Genomic DNA, 24,061 nt, shown 5'->3' with positions numbered 1-24,061 from the left:
TTTAATGGTCTGCAGCACGGAAATTGATTCATTTCCGTTTTTTGCTCTGCGCTTCCGGTCTTGTCTGCTCTTCCTCCTCCGCCGCTTAAAGTTCTCCAGAACTCAGCTGCCAGCTGGACTGAAGTCTCAAAATCAAATTCAAGCTGTATTAGTCCTAATTCGGCATCTAATTCCATTTTCCCCGGCTTTACAGAGCTTTGGAACAAAGTGCGTGGATTGTCAACTTGTCACTTGCAACGCGATGCCAAAGTGAAAAGCAAAATATTTCTTCTTTATTAAACATTGCTGGCAGTCCGTTTATTTTTCAACTTTTTTATTTTATTTTTTATATATGTACGTATATTTCTGTGCTGTTTTTTTTTTGTGCGGCTTTCTTTGGTCCCCAAGCGCTGGCAGTGGTCGCCCTCGAAGGAGCGACTCGCTGCTCAAATTTATTGTTTGCAAATTGAAATTCTTGTCGACACGCACGAGCAAATCCATTGGGAATGCACAGCATAGCGCAGAATTTCACCATCTCAACTCAACTCAGCTCAGCTCGGCTCGTCAGCGTTCATAGTCATAGTTAGAATTTCGGATTGGGGCGGCAGAATGGAGTGGGCGTGGCACTGGGACGGATTTGATGGCTTTTGTGCCCGGGCAACAGCTCATCATGGCTCTTTAGTATTTATTAAGACTGCGATGTGCCATGAAACATATTTCGATAAAGCAAACAAATATTTTAGAGCAGCGTTGACAAATGGAAAATGGGTATTGGGTGCAGAAAATGGCCGCGTGGAAAACTCGAAAAACATCAAGTTATTTTCCACAGCATGGAGTGCTCTCCGTACTTATGTCTAGAATTTATGGTCATGTCGATAAACAAAGCATCTAAAAGATCCCTATTTGAAAATCATTAACTCAATGACAAATCAGTTAACTATAAATATAAATAGGTGCTTTTTTAAGCTGAGTTAAGTAGTTCGCTTCTCTGTCGAGGTGAGTTTTCCTCTTTATTGTGTACAGAGAGTGACTGAGGTTTTCCGAGTGCTATATATAAAGAAATTTTTCTGGCTAAGTGGATCAGTCAACTTGAAAATGCGAACGGTGTGCGTCTTGTTTCTAATTTGCTGCCTTTGCTGGTTGCCCAAAGGTATATTATATAAAGAACTTTCTAATCAGATTAACTGAATATAACCGTGCTTAGGTCAAGCTGACGAAGAGAAGCAGAAGATTGGCGCTGTGGGTCCGCCAGTGAAACAGAGAAGTCTGCGCCATGTAAGCTACTTCGCTAATCCAGGACAGCCAGGAAGACCTGGCACCGGAATACCAGGACGACCTGGCCAGGGAATTCCTGGGCGACCTGGACGGCAAGGAGGATCAAGTGGAGCTGGAGGAGGGGGAGGAGCTGGTGGCCGTGGAGGTGATGGGGGAGCAGGTGGGGCAGGCGGCCGAGCAGGAAGAAGTGGATATTGGAGGAATGGTATTTCATTGGGTCAAAGGCGACCAGAGCCAAGGTCAAAATATTTATGGTATTGAATCACCTATTCAAAATAAATTTAAAAAAATGGTATATTAAAAAACAGTCTATTTTGTATAATTAAATAAATTCTACGACTAATTCATTTAATTTGTATTATTTTGTTGCCCAAGTAAAACGATTTAAAAAACTACTAAAACTAAGTACGCATTTGAACAAGAAACTTAATGATCTCATTTTGCAAATGAGGCAATTTATTACACCTTATACCTTAAAACTAATTATTTGAACAAATTTGCTTTGCTTTTACAGCACAAAAAACATTTGTTTCTTCAGATTTAATTTACCTTGTACACACCGCAAATGCAAAAAACATTCTGTGATTACTTGCTAGCCATAAATATTTCTTTATTATCGTGTTTTCTCCGTACTAATTAGTTTTCTTTGCTAGAATGCCTCGGACACATTCCAACCGACACACAATGCAGCGCGGAATTTTAATTAAATTATATAAGAATTCCCATGCCCAGCCGCTTGACTCACCCACTCACCTGCTGGCATAATCAATTCCTGTTCTTAACTATCCAGTATTCAATACATTTCATTTACACCGCGGCGAAAGAGGAAAAAAAAACCCATCAGAATGGAAAAGTCTACGCAGGAAATTGATTGATTTCCGCTACGTACAGGTAAGGAAAAGCGGAAAAAATATTGCCCATTGTAGTGGAGTTCGTGGGAAAAGGGCGGGATTATACTTTATGAGAAGGGGAAAGGTGGGCAATTAGTTGGCTGAGGGGAGTGGGGGGTAAAGGTGCCACTGTATCACCAACACATCCAACCGAATGTTTTCCCACACTAAACGCACGTGTGTGTAAATCGTTGTTTGTGTAGGTGTGTGAGGGTCCTGCAGGAGTTTGAACACAAGTTCTTGTGGTGGCAAACATAAACATGGACGAAGCATATACACTAGTACCATAACGCGATGCACACATATCCTGACTGGGTGATATGCTTTTGGGGGGTTTCGCTGAGTTTTGGCACAGTTTAGGGGGTCTTTGTGTGCACATCCTTCGTCCTGCCAAAGCACGTGTGTGTGTGTGTTTGTGTGTGTGCAAGGTAAAAGCTAAAGCTATCCTTGTTACATGCTCAATTAAACCGAAATGACGCCGCTGGAAGCTTAAGTCACGCTTTATATAGTTTTGCATTTCGAGTGCCGCTTGACGCTCCAAAAAAAAGAAACTCATTTGAGTTTCCAAGAATCAGGCGACAAAAAATATTAGAAATTATAAATATTAGAAATAAGCAGAATATCATTTATTTATAAGAAAAAGGCTAAAAATTGCATTGAGCTTATGCAAATAAATTTGAAATACAAGTTAAGCTGGAAATTAATATAGTAATAAGTTTCAAATATTTATTTATATATTATATTATATATTATATTTATATATATTATATTTATATTAAAAATATTAAATAATCTTAAATTTCGGTTGTCCCACAATCTCAGTAACTAAAGTGATGTTTCTAAATTGTACTTTAAATATATATATAATCTAAGCTCTTATACTCTTAAAATACATGAGAAGCGGTTTCCTTTCATGGCCTTTGTTACCTTGAATTCCGAGAATTCTATTTATATTTTTATAGCCTTTGTCACCTGTGCCAGGACTCACGGCATTACGGCAAATGGAACTCGAAAGTGCCGTTCAAAAGAGTCAATTTGTTGAGCAAACCGCTGGCTGCGGTGCATGTTTATTAAACCATTTAAAAAGGAGCACTGCACTTAAGCGGGCATACACTAAGCGAAGCGCGCATGCTGAAGGCCACAATGTTGCACTTTGTGTCGCATCGCCTTGAGCAAATTATCGAGCACGCGAAATTGCTTTAGGCGCTGCGAAGGCGGTGAGCACAAATGCGGCTGCCAATTAGCGCTGCGTTGCATGCCCCATAATGCGCTTAGTCATGGAGCGTCCTTTGTGGGTGGACTCCAGTGTGCAAGGCGACAGGACACGTGCCATACTCACACACACACACACGTAGATACAGTCAGCTGGCGCTGATGGCGACGCCAATGAAGTTGCCGCATCGAAATACTATGGCATGCAACATTGTTTTTTGGGGCCCATATAGTGGAAAAGTTGAGGCCCCAAACAGGACATGACACACTCACTCACACGCGGGCACATTTGGAATTGCAAATCAGTCGACTAATGTGTACATAATCAGTCATGTCCCAACATGTGAATTCCATTAGTGATACACGGCCATGCAAACAAACAAGCATTAATCAGGACCGGATTGCGGCGGGGGTTGGCGGCTGGGCGAAGGAACATGATGTGTCCTGATGTCTGGAGGGACTAGTAGGTCCTGGATCCACAGCCAGCATCCCATCTACTGCCAGTCAGCAGTTAGCAGTCGGCAGAGTTCCAGTCCACTCGCTGTCTATTACAGCTGGCAGCCCATCCATACATACATATGCCATATTCCATATTCCACGCTGGTGTTATTTATGCTTATTGTCTCGGGTCACCAGGGCGGATGAAAAAATATTGTTTCCCACTCGACTTACAAATTACGGCGGCAACTGAAGCAGGAGCCTCAGCCACGGCCACAGCCCACCTTGATTTATCCTCACATTTCAATGCGGCCACTGAACGAAAAGAAATTAAATTAACTTAATGTATTTGTTGCTATAATTGATGGTATAGCAAACTAAAGTTTTTATACGGAGATATTGCACGGATTAAATGGCTTTCGCAATTCCATTTTTAAACTTTTGAAACGGGTTTTTATAAAATATATTTCTTTTATAATATTAGTATACATATTAATAATCTGACTTGTTTTATTAATATTTCAATTTATTATTCTGTATAATGTGTTGTATAATGAATAATTATTATTATGGGCAATAAAATGTATACTTAATTTTAATGATTGTGATTATGCAAACATTATTTTAAAACGAGTTACGGGTATAATTACATATTTATATTAAACTTTCGTATATAATTGTTGTAAAGTTTACATTTTTATACTGTTGTACCATTTTAATAATTTTCTATAAATACTAATCATAATAATAAATATTGTGGTATTGAACTTAGAAATATATTCATAGCCCGTAATCGTTTATTAAAATACTATACTATATACTATTTACAAATATTATTTTGTTGAGAACATAATATATTTTTAATAACTTAAAATATTTTGATATTTTTTATTGATATATAGTTTATGAATACAGCTCGGATAAACGCCAATTTAAGCTGCACTAGCTGTAGATATAGAGATATCCGCAGTATTTTTTGTCAGTGCATTTGAAGGCGACGTTCGCTTAATACGCCATTCATTTGGCCGCGTTATACTTCATTAAAGCAGGAACCATCAGAGGATCCTGGTGGAGGGGGTGGTGGTCGAGGATGAGGGCTGGGCGGCCTTTTCCGGCGCCTTGGCCGCAAAGTGCAGTCGGCAAAAATTATGCGGCTCGTTTGCGATGCCTGGAAATGCGACGGACTACGGACTGCGGACTACGGACGATGGCGATGGCAAAATGGTAAAATGGCAAATAGCAAATGCAGTGCCAACTTCAACTGGCTTGGGCCATTCGTTTATCCCTTTGTTCTCATTTATTTGCATGTCATTTGCTTCGACCGGCATCTGTGTCGCCCCCTCTCGCTCACACGTCACGCACGCTCTCCCGCTCGCACATTTTCTTCACTCTGCTTTTCCTGCTTTTCCATTGCCTTTCCATTGCTTTTCATGGTGGTTTTGCTGGGGTCACGTTTGTCTGCCTGGATGCCAGTTACTTATGGCTGTTATGTGCATTATCAATATGCATTGTACGGCTCGCCCTGCCGCTTTATATTTTCCCAGCGTTTTTCTCCTACTTTTCATTTGGACAACACAAAAAGCTCGTGCTGTTCGGCGAAATGGATCCAGTGATATGGAAATTGTAATTATTTGCGAATTTATGTGTGCATTTTAAGGTACGTACTGTGCCCTCAAGAAATTGATATGAAAATGCGTCAGTTATGATAAAGATATTTAATGAGAAAACGATTTATGGTTACTATAGTTAACCATAACTATAGTTATAGTTCTTGGCTTTCAATTTGCTTTATTTATTTAGTCAATATGGGAAAAGTTGTTCAATTATTTAGTATGAATTCAAACGATGATAGTATATCACTCATACGCCATGTTGCCTTCACACAGCATTTTCTTCCATACAACTTCCACAAACTGTTAGGGTAATTTCACTTCGATTTGGACTTAAACTTTTTACCTTCTTTAGCCGCATTGGATATTTTGCCTCTCTGTTATGCAGTTTTAATAACGAATTGCTTTTTTATGGTTTCCGGCTTATAGAGCAGCACAGAAATTGGCAAAGAACGAAGTTTCCAAGCAGCAGTAGCACCAAGGAGGATTCTTAAATCATGTCTTGTTTTTTTTTCTTTCTTTCTTATTTATTTTTAAAGTTGGATTTGAGATTCTACACCAGTTTTTTGTTTTGTTTTTGTTTTTGCCCTACTGCTTTAGCCGGTTCTTTGTTAATAATGTTGTTGTCGTTGCTGCCGTGGTGGTGCTATTATTTTTGCTCGCTCTTTGTTAACCAAGTCAAGACTGCGCCAGCTGCAGCTTCCGTTGTCGCCACAGTTGCCATTGCCGCTGCCATTTGTTCGCCGGGCGTAATTAGTGCTCATGGCATAGGGCGCACTTCCCCCAACGAGCAGCTCTATCCTGATCCGCCAAACCCCCCCGCCCAAACTCCTCTGCCAACGCCTCTTGTTCTAGGGGTACTGGAAAAAAAATAAGTCACTAAATTGGTCGTTAATTTAATGGTTGTTTTCGCCGTATGCGTACTTATGTTTACTTGTATGCAGTGAGTTTGCAATTTAAGTAGAAAATCTATGATATGATAAATATAAATGGAGGATAAGGGTTTTGTAGCTTGTCATACAACATATGTAAAAATTATATTTTTTCTGTGTTTTTGCGATTAAAAATATCAGTATTTTGATCAGAACAATCAAAATATAGCTCCAAATATGGAATGTCATACCACGTTGAGTTCGTAATTAAATTTCCCATCGAACTGTGCTTTCAAAAAAATTATATTTTTTTAATTTTTTTTTCCAATTTTTAATGATGATTTTGGATTTTTGCCGAAAATCGATTTTCTGTGTTTTTGCGATTTAAAATATCAGTATTTTGATCAGAACATTCAAAATATAGCTCCAAATATGGAATGTCATACCTCGTTGAGTTCGTAATTAAATTTCCAATCGAACTGTGCTTTCAAAAAAAAATTATATTTTTTTCACAGTTTTTGCAATTTTGATTATGATTTTTTGCCGAAAATCGCTACATAAACTGCAAATTCGAATTATTTTATTTTAATTATCCCATCTTTTTCCACACGGAAATGGTTTTTTTTGGCAGTGTTTCTGGCTTTCGGCGCTCTTCACTTGTAATCACTTTCTGTGTGTGGCGCTGCCAACGTTTTGTTGTAAGAATTTGGCCCGGTTCTAAGAAAGCTTTCACAATTACTTTGCCTTGGACTGCGAGTTAATTCTGTAGCTGTATTCTGACCCTGCCTCCTTGTAGTTTTGCGCGTTAACAAATTCGTTATGTGCCAGGCATTGAATTTCCGTTAATTACGACCATAAAGCTGGCTGAGATTAGTGATGAGTTGGCCTCCCCTGATTATTAACTAATCCGCCAAATGGACGCTTCAAGTGGACCAGTCGTGACTTAGTCCAGTCGATACCTTATACTATAAATGTTAAAGTCAAAATCGCGCTTGGCTGCATTGCGTATATCGTATAAAAATATATATATATCTACCATAGCCATATCAACTTCCTAGCCGGCTAATTGCCATTTACAACTTTTCCTGTCTTGGCTAAAACTTTTCAACTGCCCGATGATTCCCATTGTGGCTCGCAATCCAGCGACTCGATTGCTGTTGGCTTTGTGGCCATTGTTTGAGTTCACGCAGTCCGATCATTAATTTCGCAATTAGCAGGCCAACCACCTGCTTCACCCCCAAGAACTCGACGCTTTCCTTCAGTTTGTTTCTTGACAAAGTTGGGGCATAGCTTTAATTAATTCTGCACAGCAGCCACAAGTGAATGCAGAACAAAAACTCTAACACAATATATCTGTTCAAAAAAATAGAGAATATAAATCATTTAAAAATAAATAACATCACTGACAAGTAAGAAAATAATTATTAAATATTATTTAAATACAGAAGCCACAAAGGTAGTAATTAAATAAAAACGAACTAGAATAATGTATTTTTTTTTAGAATTTTTAATCGAAAAATATAACAATTTCAAAGCTTTCAAAATTTAAGTTAAGGAAATGTCTGTTTAATATTATTATAAAATACTTTGTATCTGATTTTACAGTTATTAGCAAAAATTTATATAAATAATTCGATCGTACAAAATTGTTTTAAACAAACATTTAAATGATTTGATACTGCTTCAAACTTTTTTGATTATTTAAACACCTTATTCAAGTGTGCTTATCTGCGATGCTTGAACATTTTTTGCACCGGAATCTTTTGAATCAGAAGTTCTCTGAAGAAACCTGTCAAAAAAAAAGAGCGCCAGATGTTTCCCCACCAATTGCATTCCATGGCGACCCATGACTAGATTCTTCGCACTATCCCGACTCCTTCCCACTTTCCTTGATTTTCCTGATTTTTGCTGACTAACTTTTGCCGACGTACTGGAAATCGAGGAGAGTGATACGCGCAAAAATTTAAATTTATGTAGCTCAATATTTTATTTATACATACGAGCTGGGATATCTAGCACATACACACCTATCTAGGTATGTGTCCTGCTGGCTTTGCATTTTGCCTGGCATTTGCTCTTAGCGGCAACAGCAATAACAACTAAAGCAACTAGGAACGAGACATGTAGATACATAGATACATTTACATATATATATATATATGTAGTGGAAAACATGGCGTCATGGGCGTCGCGTGTTAGTTACGTGAGGCCAAAGCAAAATTTTCTGCTGACGCCGCGTTGTCAACTTTCACTTCACCTGCAGCTGTGGCAACAGATTCCTTCCCGTATTCCACCCATATATATATAGTGGGTATAGCCACCCGATTTTCTATGCCAGCCTGATGTGCATTAGCAGCGAATAGTCAAATAACACTCATACGCCATGCGGTCCCTCGTTTTCAACTTTCACGTAAATTATGTCCTTGCTGAAAAGTTTTCCACTTTTTTTTTTTTTTTTTTTTCGCCCTCATTGCCTCTCTGTTTGGGCAAAAAGTTTTTCACTCATTTCGCTGCTTTTTGCCGTTGATGTAATGAAATTTGTTGAGTTCCAAAGACCAAAATGGGAATCGAGAAAAACCATTAAAGCGTATTCTTTGCGTCGTTGAAGTTTGTACTGAAAGCTTTCCGCAGATTGATTGGCATCAGTGGGCGTCTTTATCCCCGCCCATCTGGCTACTAATGCTGCCCGAATTTTCCGAGCGTGTGTAAGACAATAAAAGTAATTGAGTGCGTAGCTCGTTGTTACACTTTTACCCACTGAGTTTTTCCCTGCGCCAACATCACAAACGTGTTTCCTCAATGTTGTGTAAATTGTGTCGCTATATGTGTCGCTATATATGTGTGTGGGCTCGACACTTTGTAAGGCGGGAAAATTGGCTGCGATGGGCGTTTGCAGATTGGCCATCAGATAGGCCCCAGCCATTACCGTGTTCCTGTACATCGAGTACTGCTCCAATGTGTCCGGCTTGTCAAATTGCCGGCGCCGGACAATGGAGATGAAGATGGAGATTACACCGGCTATTTGTTGGACAAAAAAGGTTGGGGAAGAAAATTGTGATTATCATTTGTTTGGGTCAAGTAGGGGAATGAGACTTCAACTCAGGTGTAGAGTAGGAATTTAGTAAAAAGCAAACGGAAATCCTATTCTGATTTATTTTGCCTTGCGCAATCTTATTCTATTCACGCTTAAATCCTTTGTAAGTGCTCCCAACAGAATCATTTTACTTCGCTCACAATTGCGTGCCAAGCATACACTTAAAGAATTATAGCTTATTTATTGAACTGAGTTCTAAGGCACATTTTAGATGTTATTTGAAGAATAAAATTGTATTTAAAAAGACAGTATTTTACGTTATATCAATTGATACTTTGGATGCAAATTCACAAATATTTAAATAAAAAAAAACATGCAGAGTTATTTAAAAATCCGTAGATACTTAACATTTTATATCCATTAAATTGTAGTTTTTAAAGCATCAAATTTTCACTAAAATATATGTTTCTTACATGTTAAAAGACTAAGTAAAAATGATTTTTGCAACTGTTTTGAAACCTCTTTTATGCTCTATCATCTTCTTTATTGTCAGTAAGCCATTTCCGCTCTTTTTGCGCTATTTATTTTTGCCGCTTCAACAAACAAAACCCATTGCGTAGTGCCCGTCCGCAATTCGTTCATAATTTGCATAACCAAGTGGCGTCCAGAGTCGTCAAAGCGGATTGCCTGCCCCGCTGCCTCAGCTGGTCCAATTTTCCTCAGCTAACGACAACATTTGGGCAAAATGTGCGCCCGTTTCATAACTCCATTTTAATTGAATTATGTAAATCACATGGTAAAAATTAGCAGGCGCAAACTATTTTTTTAATGAAGCTTTGTTCGCTTTTAATTAAAAGCCAACTGCAAATTAAATTTAACGACGGTGCTGGCTGGACAGTAATTCTCAGTACCAGTACCAGTCCCAGTCCCAGTCCCAGTCCCAGTCGCAGTTTCCAGTCCTCTGGGAGTATTTACATGCCTGGCTGGACTGGGCGATTTATCATCGTTGCCTGGCCAAGATTAGCTGGCTGGCGGCTAAGCAGTTAACCATCACCATCGCCATCGTCATCTAACCCCCCGGTCCAATCTGCACTTGCAAATGATGTTCATTTTGCACAGCCTCGTCGCCCCGTCGCCTCTTCGCCACTGGCCCCCTGGAAATTATGCAATAATCTATGGGAATGCATTGGAAACGGTTGCCAATGGCTGCGCTGTCCGTCGGAAGTTAGTCAAAAGGAGCCACACAACAGCAGTTTCGGCCAGGGCATCATCAACAACTACAATGCCAGTTGGAACAACAATGTCAGCAGAAATAATATAGCAGGCCATGAAATTATATTAACAATAAATCAATTAGTTGCTCTGAAAATATACAAAAATGTTTATAAGGTACTATAATTACAAATATACAATAGATTACAAATCAGTGTTGCATTTGAGATTGCCTTTAACATTTATATTTATTGTTATAATATATTATTATTATTATTATTATAATAAAAAAACATTTCGTGATATTCTATATTTATATATTTTTATATTTATGCAAAAAAGCTTTTACTTAAAAATATACAAGTGAATTTTAGTTGCTTAACTATATTTATAATGAGTTAAAAAGATAGCATACTAAAACCTTTTTTTTTTGTTTCTCAATTTGATACCAATTTATTTTTGTTTTTATTATAAAAAATTTGAACACATGTAGAATTAAATGATTGTATTGCTACCTTCAGGCAGCATAAGAAATTATGTGTTAAATACATTTATTAAGGAATTTATAAGTTGAATTCTATATTTTCTCCCCCAATTGTCTGCAACCTCACAGAATCTGCTGCATACGCTACGGCGCTCATGTGCGAGTGTGTGCATGTGCGTGTTAAGTTGGCCGAGTGTGTGCAAGTGTGTGTTGGCGTGGCTCCTTTGCCGTTTACCGTGACAATCCGTTTAAGCGTTTCAGTCACTCGTCCGTGAAGTGGACAGCAGTTTATCCCACCAGCAAGTGCTTTCAAAGCTGGACAATGACCCGAGGCATTTAATTATACCCCCCAGCGCTTAACGCAAAATAAAGCGAACACTGTTCCTAGTGATTTTAATGCGTACGCTGTTTTTTACGGTTTTGTTCAGAATAGCACCTGCAAAACGATTGCATAAATATGCAAATTGTCTGTACAGCGAAATGCACAAAAAAGTTAGGTGCAAAGGGTTGGCGGAAAAAATGCGTTAAAAAAGTTAATTTATGTAACAAGATTAAACTTTTTCCGAGCCAAATTAATAGTCTATAAATTGTAACTATATGTGGCTTTTATTATTTCTCTTTGTTTCCCATTTTAGATTTAAACGCAATCTATTCCATTTAATAATTAACTTTGTCTAACTTTTTTTTGCGGTTGCACGCAAATCATATTGTGTTTAGGACATAAGGCAACATGCGGATATAAATCAATTAAATCTTTTGTTCTCAAACAAATTGAAATTGAACCACAAGCTTTTCACGTGTTAATCGCCTTAATGTGGCGAAATAAAAATAAGCCCAAATATGAAAACGAAATGCACACACATTTTTACGACCTGTTAGACCAATCAAATTTGCATATCCCCATTTATTGCTATTGCCAGGATATGTGTAGGTGCGTGAACATTATCTTTTAATCATTACAGTGTAGCAATTATATTTCACGTATTAAATTATCCGAATTGAACCTGAATCTATTCACGATAACTCTTTTTATGCTAATCCCATGCTCATTTGCATACAGAGTCTCCCACTCAAGTGGAACATGAACATATTTCATTAGATTGCGCTGGCATAATTTAAATTACCTTGTTTGATTCACCTCGTGTGTTCGTTCTACAATTGCACAACATTGATTTGTGCAATAGAAATATATATCGTTCAGAAAATGCAATTGCGAAAGCATGCTTATTATGTATGTAAGTTTCTTTTATAACTCCCATAGGAAGGAAACCTACGCATTTATGTACCAAACAAAGTCTCGTAACTCTTGTAAGCAAACATGTTTATGCAGTCAAACGGGAAACATAAATATTCAAGTTTTTTCTAAATGTAACCATACTATTTCCGTACCAAATGCAATTAAGAAACCCTAACTAGTTTCCTGATTTCTACAAATTATTTGGTTTGGCAGTTAACTGGAAGCTGCTAATTGCGCATACGCCGTGTGGTTTTTTGCCCTATTATGCCACTCAAAAATCAGCAAATTATCCACAGAGTCGAAGTATTTAAATTCTTTACAAATGCCATAGAATATCCAAGTAAATATAAATACCAAAACCATGACCATATAAAACGTACAAGTGCTTTGATTAGGGCAGCCAGCTAAATGTGACTAATTACGTATACGCCATGTGGGCGATGCTGTTTTTTGTTCATAGAAAAATCCAATAAACTGCAGGGCAATACAAAATGACTAACATAAAGAGCACAATACATTCCACATACATCAATATATAAATATTTCACATTGCCGGAAAGCCGAGGGGTGTGGGAAACGCTGGTTTATGGGAATATGGTTATTCAGGCTTCATGGATTTAAGTGAACCACAGTACGGTTTGAGTGGCTGCCGTGGCATATACGGATTTGACGATAAAAATGAGAAAAAAAAACGAATATCGGGTTACAACAATGCACACAAGACCACATAAAATGGGACCCCCATCCCAGATTCGCGACAGGAAGGGGTCAAATGGAAATCATGCTTTATTTATGATCCCCAACGCGTGGCTCACTGGCCTAAAGGGCCACAAATCCCGGCGCCGGGATGGGAATATTCCGGAAAGATTGACATGACATGACATACCAATCGTGCGGCGAAATGTCTTTTTTATTTATTGCCATCGAAAAAGCATCAAAATAAAAATAAGGAATAAAGTTGTTAATTTATTTTTGTTTTTTGCATTACTTTTGTCCAGCAGCTGGCTGCCGAAAAATGTAATTTCCAGGGGCATTGTCAATTTTTTTGCAGTACTTACAAATAATTGCAAGCACTCAAGTAGCGCCTATTGTGATGGGTTGCCAAGAGGGGGGGTGGGGCGAGGGGCTGCAACGTTTTAAAATAATTTAACAGCATTTTGAAGCGCATTCAAGTCGACTTCCGCCGCTGACTTGGCTCCTTGGCAAGGAATTGGAATGGCATTTGGCTTCCTCTTTCAGCAGGACGAGCACAACGAACGACTGCGAGAACGTTTGTGCAATTTGTCATTTGGGCAAATACACACGGAGACGAATGGCATGTCCTTCTGCGGCGTCGAAGAAACGGGTAGGATGCAGGATGCGGAATCCAGGATGCAGGATGCGGGATGCGGGATGCTGAAAAGCTGAGAAGCTGGAGCAGTCGAAAGTGTGAACATTGCACATGTGGGGGCCACAAAGGACAAGCCCCTGGCAGCTGATGCACTTCAACAGATTTTCACAGGACTTAGCCCCCGGATTCCAGCTAATTTTTCATCCCTTTTCACCCGATCCACGTCAACGTTTTCTATCATTTGATATTCGGCTTTCGTTTGACGTGTATTCTCTTTTATTTGTTGTTCTATATTTTATTTATATTTACTGTATTATAACAATACATGTTCAAAAGTTATCATATACTTCATGTGCTTTTATTGTTCTGTAAATATTTATTTATTTGATTGCTGGCATACTTATTACTTCTTTACGATGAGAATTTACCGCACGAGATAATGAGTTTATTATTAATGATGTATTTAAATTCAATTTCAATACCTCTATATACATATGTGCTTTAATAACTTTAAAGGGATCTTATTTACATCAGTAATCAGCTTACTACAGCCTAACTTAAACATAAAACCTAAACTTAGAGCGGAATAATTTCCAAAATTCACATTTACTTAAAGTCGAGCACACCTGTTAAGCTCTCTATTAGCACTCTAAAATCTTAAGAAATTTGGTGAAAACCCTCCGCACTTAAACACTCAATTCTGCTTATTGTCGGCACAAAGTTTGAAACAATCCACATTGTGTATTGAGATCCGCCCTGAGAAAGGTAACTAAGTGCAGAAAATTTCTCATCTATGCTTGGCTGAAAGTTTTGCACAATTTAGCGTTCAATTAAAAGGCATTTCCTCCGAAAATCGAAAGAAACCGAGAAATCCAGGGCCAATGCAGTTTCAAGTGGTCGATGGCAAATTGCACTCGAGTAGATATTTATTTCTTTCAAAACTAATTGCTTTCATTATCATGACAGTGCAGTGCAGCCAGCGCAGCAAGCTCATCATCGTATTACCCATCCTAGTCTTGGGTGTCCTGTTTAAATATTCATTGAGTGGCCGCCTTTTCCCACCCAAGCCCATGCAAACAAGTTTTTGGGGGGCATACAAATTGGCCAGGCCAAAAGAGGAGGAGTGGGTGGTGTTTCTTTGCCAACCCAACTGCCAACCCAATTGACATCCAATCGCCACCCATTCTGACATCCAGGATTGCCGTCTCTACGTGACCTTGCCAATTGAAGGGGTTTAAGCTGTGCCATTGATTTTCATTTGCCTTGTTTTCCCGTTGTATTTTGCACTGTTTTCCCATTGCAAACAGCTCAATTTCATTTCGCTTAGTTTGCCATGAATAAACTAAAGTTGCAATGTCGAAGTGCGGACTTTTCCCCCGCGGAGTGGAGAGTCCTGAAAGGAAAAGGCTAGCTGATTCAGCACAACTGTACCTGTAGCGATGCCATTTTGTTGCTGGGCTAAGTGCTTCATAATATTTTAACACGCTTGTCTCTGCAGTTGGCTGGTCTGGTTTTGGTCCTTATTTTCTCTCACCTACCCCCTCGAATTCCACCGCCGACCCTTTCAGGTGCTTAAGTTTTTGAAACTTCTTGGCAACTTTTACGCTGTCTCAGTGCTTCGGCTTTGGCGCCATTGTTTCCATTTTTGTTTTTTATACGCTTTGTCCTCGGTATTTTAATTAAAAAACTGTCGTTAGTTGCGTTGCAAGTTTAAATTAAACAGGCCAACAACTCTCCGCGGAGCTGCCAATGGCCGCCAACGCCTCTAAGCTGCGGCTGCTATTGGTGAAACCCTGAAAACTGGGCTGAAAACCATCTCAAAACTTTGAATATGCCATTCGGCGCGAGGTATTTTGGTTAAACTTTACTCTTGACTTTGGTAAGCCAAGATGAGAACCATTCTCAAAATATGATTAAAGTTTTCAAATGGAAAAATATATATGCGTTAACACACACATAATTTCTTAATTAACTCAATTCAAATCGCTAAATCGTAATGTAAATATTATTCCTGCGAGAAATAGAAAACTTTTTGCTGAACAAAAATTCACTATGAAAATGCTTGACTTGCAGGACTCCTCGTTTTTATTCGGTTGTGGCAGTAAGATGCCTTAATTTTATTGTCGTAAATCGACATCGGAAGTTATCAAGCCTGAAAATTTCCTTTCAGTCATAAACCAAGCACCCTACTGACCAAAAGTTCCATCGAAACTTTATCGAAAAAGTCCTGCGGCAGTGATTCAATTCGGTGGCCAATTCTGCACTTGTGCGCCCCTTGATTAACTCGCCGGATTTAACTTGGCCCGATGTCTGACTTAATGGCTACTAATTATGGAAAGTATTGCTAATCACTGAGCACAAATCGCTTTATTAATCAGATTATGTGCAGCTCGTCCTCCACGCAGAGGCGTTGGCAGGGGGCGTGGTCTGCCGCCCCCTCTTGCGCTTGATTCGCCATCAGGCGACTAATTTGCACATTGATGGCGTCTTTTATTGAGGCATCGAGCCGAGTTGAGGCGAGCTTTTCGGCTGGCCAAGGCGAGCATGTTGATTGGCATAATTATAGCCAAGTTAGTGCGCTTCTACGTGGCATTATCCCTCTCCGTCTGTGTGTGTGTGGGCGTGTGTGTTTGTGTGCTCTTGTGCAGCTGTGTGCGTGGCTGTCCTATAACTCTATTTCATTAGTTGTGCAGCCGGTGCCATCCCAGGATAGTCTCACACAGAGCCAGGAATCTGCCAGGATGGATCTGCATTATTCCACTGGAGAGCAACGCATGTGCAGCTTAACTCAGGACAACAGAAGCAATAACAATCAAGTTAGGAAAACCGAAGATACCAATGCTCTAATTAAATTTAAAATAATAAATAAATAAAATAAATGCTTAAATTGCACATCACATGAAAAAATGTATACATAGCACCAGTTTTCTTAGTTCATTTAAATATTATGTTAATGGTAAAAAGGGTGTGAGATAAGTAAATAATATAACTAAAAATATATATATATATATTTAGAAAGAGTTTTCCCATTTATATATTTTGATTTTTAAATTTTACAATTTATTAGCACCACGTTGGTATAAATTAAAATGATGATTATAACGGAATGATTATATCAATAAATTGATAAAAAATCTAATTTTAAAAACTAAAATAAAACTGAAAATTCACATAAAATGTAAGCTAGAAAATAAAAGCTCTTTCTATGAATCGTTGACACAACATTAGTCGGAATTTACCCACCAAACTGGTTATCTTAATTAGGCAATCGCAAAGTAAGCACCATATACCCCCAAAAAAGGGTATATAAACAAGAACAGGAACCTAATGAATACATGGTAATAAAAGATAAGCTCCTCGTGTGCCGGCGTGCGTGTTTTGGATCCGCAGATGAGAGGGGGCTAAGTCGAAAGCCAGACCATTGTAGCTCCTCGCTCTAGATAAGAAGCGGAACCCGACTCATTTGGCTAAAGTGCCAAGCGCAAATTGTATCGGGCTCTATCTTCATCTGAAGCAGGAGTGCTCCCATCCCATCCCCAATGTCCTGTGTGCTCCTCCTGCTGCAGCGCATGAATGAGACGCATATTAACTGAATTTCAGTTCGAAACTAAACTCATTAAATGATGTTGCTTGCCTTCAATAAGCTCCGGGCACAAATCCCACGGGGGCTTTTGCCATCGTATGGAATGGAGGTATGGTGCCATGGGTATGGTAATAGGAGTTAGGATCGCTGGATGGCAGAACACGACTTTTCAAAAGCTCGTTGTACACGATTGTAATCACACCTGCAACTATAAATTTGCTACCGGGGATTTGCATGGCCAACAATTAAATGAATGGAAAACTTCGCATCAGTTGAGAGCGGAGAGAAAAGCTCTTGTTTTCATTTATGTTGCTTTAGCATGTTAGCTTCGATGGGAGATACTTTGTTTATGCGCCAAAATGTAGCATACTTATATGGGTAAGGTAAAACAAGATATACAAAATGTGATACAGTTATATTTTTATATAGTATTTTCAAAACAATTTGAATATATTCCAGAAGAAGTCAAAGAAGTTAATTTTTGGCCAACTATGACGTGTAAACGCCGCGCTGGAGATTGAAAAGTATGAACTCGCCTGCAGGAATTTGACTGATTAGCCAGTTTGAAATGGCGTTGCTGCAAATGGAGCACGTGACTGTTGGAGAGAATGAATGAATGCTGGCAGGACGAAAAGGAGGATGGAGAAGGGAGTGCGGAGCAAAGCTTGGGGAATTCACTGATGCCGATGGCGATGGCGGAGATGAAGCTCCACTCTGCATGGCAAGTGCACGTTTTGTAACGAATTGAAAACATTGTCGTCGCTGTGCATTTTCCACTGCCACTTTCCTCCTGCCACGAATTCACTGCACATCACTCCACTATGCTCCATTCATTTAGTCATTCATTCATTCATTCACTCATTTGCTGCAACATTGTTGCGAGGCAGCCAACAATGATGCCATCTAATGAATGTGGCAACCGTTTCGACAGCAACCGAAATTCAAAATGACTTTTATCGCCTTCAAGGGACCAGCGCCCAAAAAACACAAAAAAAAAGAATAAAAGAAACAAGCATTCACTTGACAGCCGCCCATCAAAGCCTTGAACAAACATTGACTGCATAAAATGGCATTTGCAATGAGAATTTCTTTCAATTAAATTGACATTTCTGCAATTGAGCTTGAATGCAGAGACAGCTTGCAATTCCACTCAAAATGAGAATTTTGTGAATTTCAGACATTTCTCGTTACTTAAAATAATAAAATATATTTAAAATGACTATAATTAAATGGAAATTAAATAATAACTCCTTTTAAACAAAATAATTCTCTGAGAAGGAACCTCAAAAAATCAAAATTATTTCTTAGCATAAAAGATTGAATAAACGTATTCATTAAAAACGTAATAAAAGAACTATTTTGTAAATAAATAAAATTTAGAATTAAACACTTCCTATTTTTGAGTGTGGTCTATGTATAGATAAACTTGGTGATCAACTATCTTGGGTATTAAATACAAAAATGAATATCTAACATGGCCCTAAGGGATTCCTTCTGTTGATTGCACTGCCGCAGAAGTGAAGCCAATCCAATTCAAATTTACCGACTCGGCTAAGTAGCGCAGTTGCGAAAAACTGTAGCGAAAAGTTCAAACAATGTGCGGAATGGAATGGGAATATTCCCGGCAACCCACGAGTCAAGCATCAAGTTTTGTTGATTTTGGTTCTGCGACTTGAATGCCACCCAACTTCATCCCACCGCCCATTTCAAACTACCACCCCCTATCACCACCCAGCAACACCCACTGCAATCCTTTTAGTCTTTCCGACACTGCATTCCGCTTTTTGTTAATTTAGCATAAGTGACGAGTGAGTGACTCTTGGTAAATGCTTTTGGGCAAGGGCGCGAAGATTGATTAGAGCGTGAAAATTGTTGGCATTCCGCGGCTTTTTCGTTTTTATCACACCGCCAACAGAATTTCCCTTGTTCAGCTGAGCCAACAATTGATGACTGTCAATTGTACATAATTAATTAACGTTTAATTCGAAAAGTGCTATGCATAATTAATAGACTCGCCTGGCAAACAGGCGTGATAAATATATGGGTATCGCAAAAAATTGTATGCATTAAATATACATTTTTAATAATTATACTTTATGCATGCGGCAGTTACAGTAAAACTGATTGAAAGTTTTATGCTTTGGCCATATGCGCAATGAATATATAAAATTTAAATGATATATAAGGTGGATACAGGGAAGCTTTTATGGAATGGAAAGTGAACGTTTAAAACCTTTTTATATGAATATTTCATAAAATGCAACAAAGTATTCGTTTGTAGAGGCTTTTTAAATGTATCTCCTAAGGTATTTGGTTACTTTTTAATAATATTACGTATACTACAAATAAATGAGGAATTAAACAGTGAGCCTAATGCTTTTCACCTATATTACTAAAATCTTAGATTTATTTTATTAAGTTTAGTTTTTTGTTTAGTAATTTTCAAAACATTTTTAAATAATTGTTAAAAAATATTTTAGTATAAGCTTTCTGAATTGCCGCGTTCATTTGTCATTTTGATTAAAATAATCTTTAACAAGTTTGATCGGCCTCTTTTGATGATGCTGATTCAAATACAACATTTCATATCCTTTTGAGAGTATTTAAGCTTATATAAACCCAAGCGAACTGTCATGGAGTGAATGCTGTTGCGAAATCTGATTACTTTTGCATTGGCCAGTTTTGCATCCAATAGCCAGCAGGTCGCAGTCGAGTTGAGTACGCTTCTTTGCAGGCATCTTATTCGCATTGCACTTAATGCTGGCTAATGGCCCAACAACCTGACAACCATGAGACAACAGCACTAGCATCAGCAGCACCAAAACTGGTGAGGGCGGGTGGTGAAAGGGGCATCAATCATACGCCACGTAAACCGCAACCCGAAAGCCGCCAGTCGAAAGCCATTTTAAGCTGCATATTTATGGCTAAGCAGGGCGAACAGCGGCAGCAGCACTACTTGCTGCAACTAGAAGCTACATGCATAGCTATATAGCTTTGGGAATCGGGGGGGTGGGGGGCGTAGGAAGGGGGGTAACACGGAATTGGTAGCAAAAAAGCCAGCAACATGCAAAAACGTTGCAGCTGCGTGTGCGGCAGACGATAAGCGAGCTGGAGCGGAGCACAAATGGTAAGTTGAATGTGGAAAGAGGAGGAGCTGGGCCGCTGGCCTGGGATCCGTTTTCCCAGGGGGATTCCCAAAGGATTCGCAGCCCTACGAGATATGCATGTTAAGTTGCGACGGGCAAAGTTATGCTCGATCCGGGATGCTGGGTACCCCCCTCAGTAACTGTAACTGCGGTTAAGTCAACAAATTAAAACTTTTTCCCCTCCCGGCCAAGGAAAATGAGATGGTTTGAGTTTGGGAGCTGCATTTGGAGTTGGCGAACTCCCCCAACTTATGCACGAGTTATGCGCATAAGGGGCAGTAGACAGTGCAAAGGAATAAAATACTATTTAATTAAACTTTTGCACGTGGCCGTTGCATGTTTGTGTTGGCTCGGAAATGTATAATCATTTTAATTCAATTTATACTCACCGCATCCAACGTGGGGCCAACTAAAATAGAGTGCCAGCAAACTGGTAGCTTTCATTTCAAAACTAATTTGGATATGGCACATTTTCGGGACTGCGAACCACGTGATTTTCTGGGCATAAATAACCGTTTGTGGTCCGAGAATGTTGCTCATTTGTACAGAAGATTGGGGAAAGATGGCGGGAGTGGGAGGGGGGGATGGCTGGCAAGGGGTTTCGGTTATATAAATTGCTTGTGAAATTGAATCTTTATGGTTCAGCTGGAATATTTTGGCAGATAGTCTATAAATTATGGCCACCAAGGGCATACATACATGCACGCAAAAAGTTGTTGGGGATATTTCCTCTCTCTTATTTTCTATATGTGAGTACTTCTTTTTTTTCCATCCCCTTTTTTGCTTTTGCCCTGGGAAATGGCTCGCATATGGTGTTCTTGTTTCGCAGCAGCCTTTTGTCTGCTGCTGTTGTTGTAAATGATTATCTTGGGCCGACGCCGTCGTCTGCCGGCTCATCGCATTGAAGTGGCAAATTTTGTGGCCTGGCGAATGGGAATAACATTTCGAAATAGTTTCTAAATTAGTTTGCAAATGTTTTTGACGTCTGTTTGCGGCAAAAGGGATTGCTACTCGTCCGCCATGTAACATGTGCCGTATGCGTAATATTATTCTAAGCCTTTCGTAGTGCTCACTTTGGGGTGGAGCAAATGAATGATGAGTGGTTGGACCAAGTACGAATGCCTCTGCAATTTATCGAAGGCTGTCCCAGTTCCGCTGGATCAACTTTAAGCATTTACAATTTTCCACTTTTTTTTACGCTGCGCACTGTGGCGTATACGCAATATGCTAATCAAGCTTTCATTGCATACTTTGCAGCTCATTTGCATAGCGCTCACCCACATATGTATGTATAACCACACACACATTGGTTTGTTAAAGTTGCCAGTTTGCTGTCAGTTTGCACATTTTAAAAAACATACATTTTTCACGAGTCCGGGGTATATTCCACGAATTCCAACCGCAGCACATATGATTGATCGGATCTCCGCACGACTTTCACCCTATCATCCATTTGCAGAGCATCGGAGTTCCTTGGCCTGTGCTGGTTGTCATCTGCTAGCTGCTACGGCTTAATTCCCTAAAAGGACCTGGCCTGGCATGCCCTCAGCTTGTGGCCTTCCATTTAGTTACTGACCCGTTCCTGCAATATTCATGCAGCTCTCGAGTCCCCAGTAAAGTCAAATCGAGCCCGGGGCCGTTCGCTCGTTTACAGCTGTAAGTGTTGTAATAAGTGAAGTGTATTTGCCCAACAACAAGCCCACGTACTTAAAAGCTTCTCATCGTAAGCCCCCCTTCTTTACGTTTCCTCGGACCTGTGCATCGGTACAAAGTTTACGAAACGTTGGAAAATTGTTTTGCGGCCATAAAATTGTGTGCAACTGTAGGTCCGAAAATGGCCCCCTGGCTGAAGTTGTAATTGGGAATGAGCTCAAACAGGCATCGCCCTCAGCTGCCCGGCATTTTGTTGGCTCTTTTCGGATTGCCTCTGCTCACCGAGGTACACGTTAAATATTTTTAAATATTTTAAATCTTTCGGACTTTAATTTGAATGGCAATCCTCTTAAAACAATATTGTATACTTAAATATTTGCATTTATGTTTTATATAAGCTGCACAAATTGTTATTTGACTTTGGGATGCACGTAGAAAAGAAGTCTGACATTGAATAAAGCTATTTAGCAGTAAATGAAATTTTAGTTGTAGATAAAAAACAAAAATTATAATTGCATACTCAAATCTTTAAATCCTGGGATCGGTTGCTAAAGAAACAAGAATATTTTTAAACCATTTTCAACATATTTAATTAAAACTAAATAATTTATTACGTATTACACTTAGGGAACCTTTCCCAATTCATGTTTTTCTTTAATAAGATAGTTTTTCCAGTGCTTATCTTTTGGGACTATCAAGTTATTAAGTTTATGTAATTGTTGTTCCATACCGAACATTTGATTTGGAATGGCTTATGGCAGCTTACGAAGGCGTTATCTTCGGATAACTTGTCCCCGGGCCGTCTCGACTGTCAAGTTTCCAGCTCGGAACTTTGTTTTTGTCTTGGATTCTGTTTCCGCTTTCGCATCAGACACGGTAGAAGGTTTCAAGTTCAAAGTGAGTGCCAAGTGTGGGCTCTAATCATACTCAGATGTGCAGTGCACTGCAAAATCAAGTGTCAATGTGTTGACTTTTTGTTATTTGTAATTCAGGAGGCGAACCTCCGCAAATAGAGAGATGCGAGTGATGAACGGTAGTCATTTCTATACGTATCTGTATCCCAACGCCTCTATTCGTATTCCCATTCGTATTCGTATTCGTATTCCCATTCCTAGTCAGAGTCAGCAATTTGCTCACATTCCTTTGGCTTTGTCGATGCGCCTTGTCGGCAGTTGATTAATGATGACAAAAGTGGGTGCCCCATGAAAAGCGGAGCGGAACGTGGAAACTGGGCAAAAGCTTAATCAACAGATGCGACAGATGAGGAACAACTGGGGGTGTGGGTATTGGGTATACGGTATGGTATAGCAGCATTCCTGTCCCATGTCAACCCCAATTTTTGGGCCTCACCTCATCAGCGTTTGACGTTGTTTCGCAGCTCTGGAAAAGTGGGCGCGGTTCTCGGTTACTTTGATGTTCCTCACGTAACCGACCCGCCTAGACCACGCCCCCTCCCCCTCCGCCTCCCACCACCCCAGCTTGTTTCAGCCGTAAGCATGAAAATTCCAGAGAGACATGCTTTAAAATTGTAGAGGACAGCATAACCTATTTTATAAAAGGGGCCAACAAAAGCGAACATGATGGCTAATAAAAATTGTACCAGAAATTGGTCATTGTTTTCGAATCGATTACCAGCAAAAGGGTTGACCATAAATCTTGTCCCGAAAGCCATGAATCATTTCGGGGTGCACTCTCCCTATATATAGGCCTTTGCACTTGGCATAAATGTCAAAATTTTTGATAGGAATGCCAATCAATTTGAGGATCTACTGGCCTCTGGAAAATATCTCTTTTTGCGTATTTAATTTCATTTTATGGGCGGCATAAGTCAAAGCGGCCATAAAAAAAGGAGTCTTGCCAAGGTATGCGCTTGTATTACGCATACGCCGTGTTGAACACGCAATAAAAATACCAATTGCAGCGTGTTCGTCCCACAGCCACGCCCACACGCTACGCCCACGTCTCTTTTGGCCCATGTGCAAAAGTGAGGGGATTCCCGTTGGCCATTGTTTCGTAATGTGCATGCAAAATTTATTGTTGATTTTATTTTCACCGTCGTCCTTTTTACACAACACATTTTCCGCTTCCTTTTTGTGCATTTTTATG

General features: G+C 39.4%; 1 protein-coding gene across 1 annotated transcript; it reads left to right on the top strand.

Moving 5' to 3' along the window:
* The first annotated feature begins 983 nt into the window (after positions 1-983).
* LOC120448629 (collagen alpha-1(XII) chain) lies at positions 984-1,601 on the top strand. The gene is made up of 2 exons (XM_039630751.2): positions 984-1,129; positions 1,184-1,601. The coding sequence occupies exons 1-2, from the start codon at positions 1,075-1,077 to the stop codon at positions 1,513-1,515; spliced, it is 387 nt and encodes a 128-aa protein (XP_039486685.1). The 5' UTR covers positions 984-1,074; the 3' UTR covers positions 1,516-1,601.
* The last annotated feature ends 22,460 nt before the right edge of the window (positions 1,602-24,061 follow it).

This window comes from Drosophila santomea, chromosome 3L (genome assembly GCF_016746245.2).
Source record: "Drosophila santomea strain STO CAGO 1482 chromosome 3L, Prin_Dsan_1.1, whole genome shotgun sequence".
NCBI lineage: Eukaryota > Metazoa > Arthropoda > Insecta > Diptera > Drosophilidae > Drosophila > Drosophila santomea.
This window is presented reverse-complemented; position numbering and strand designations above follow the sequence as displayed.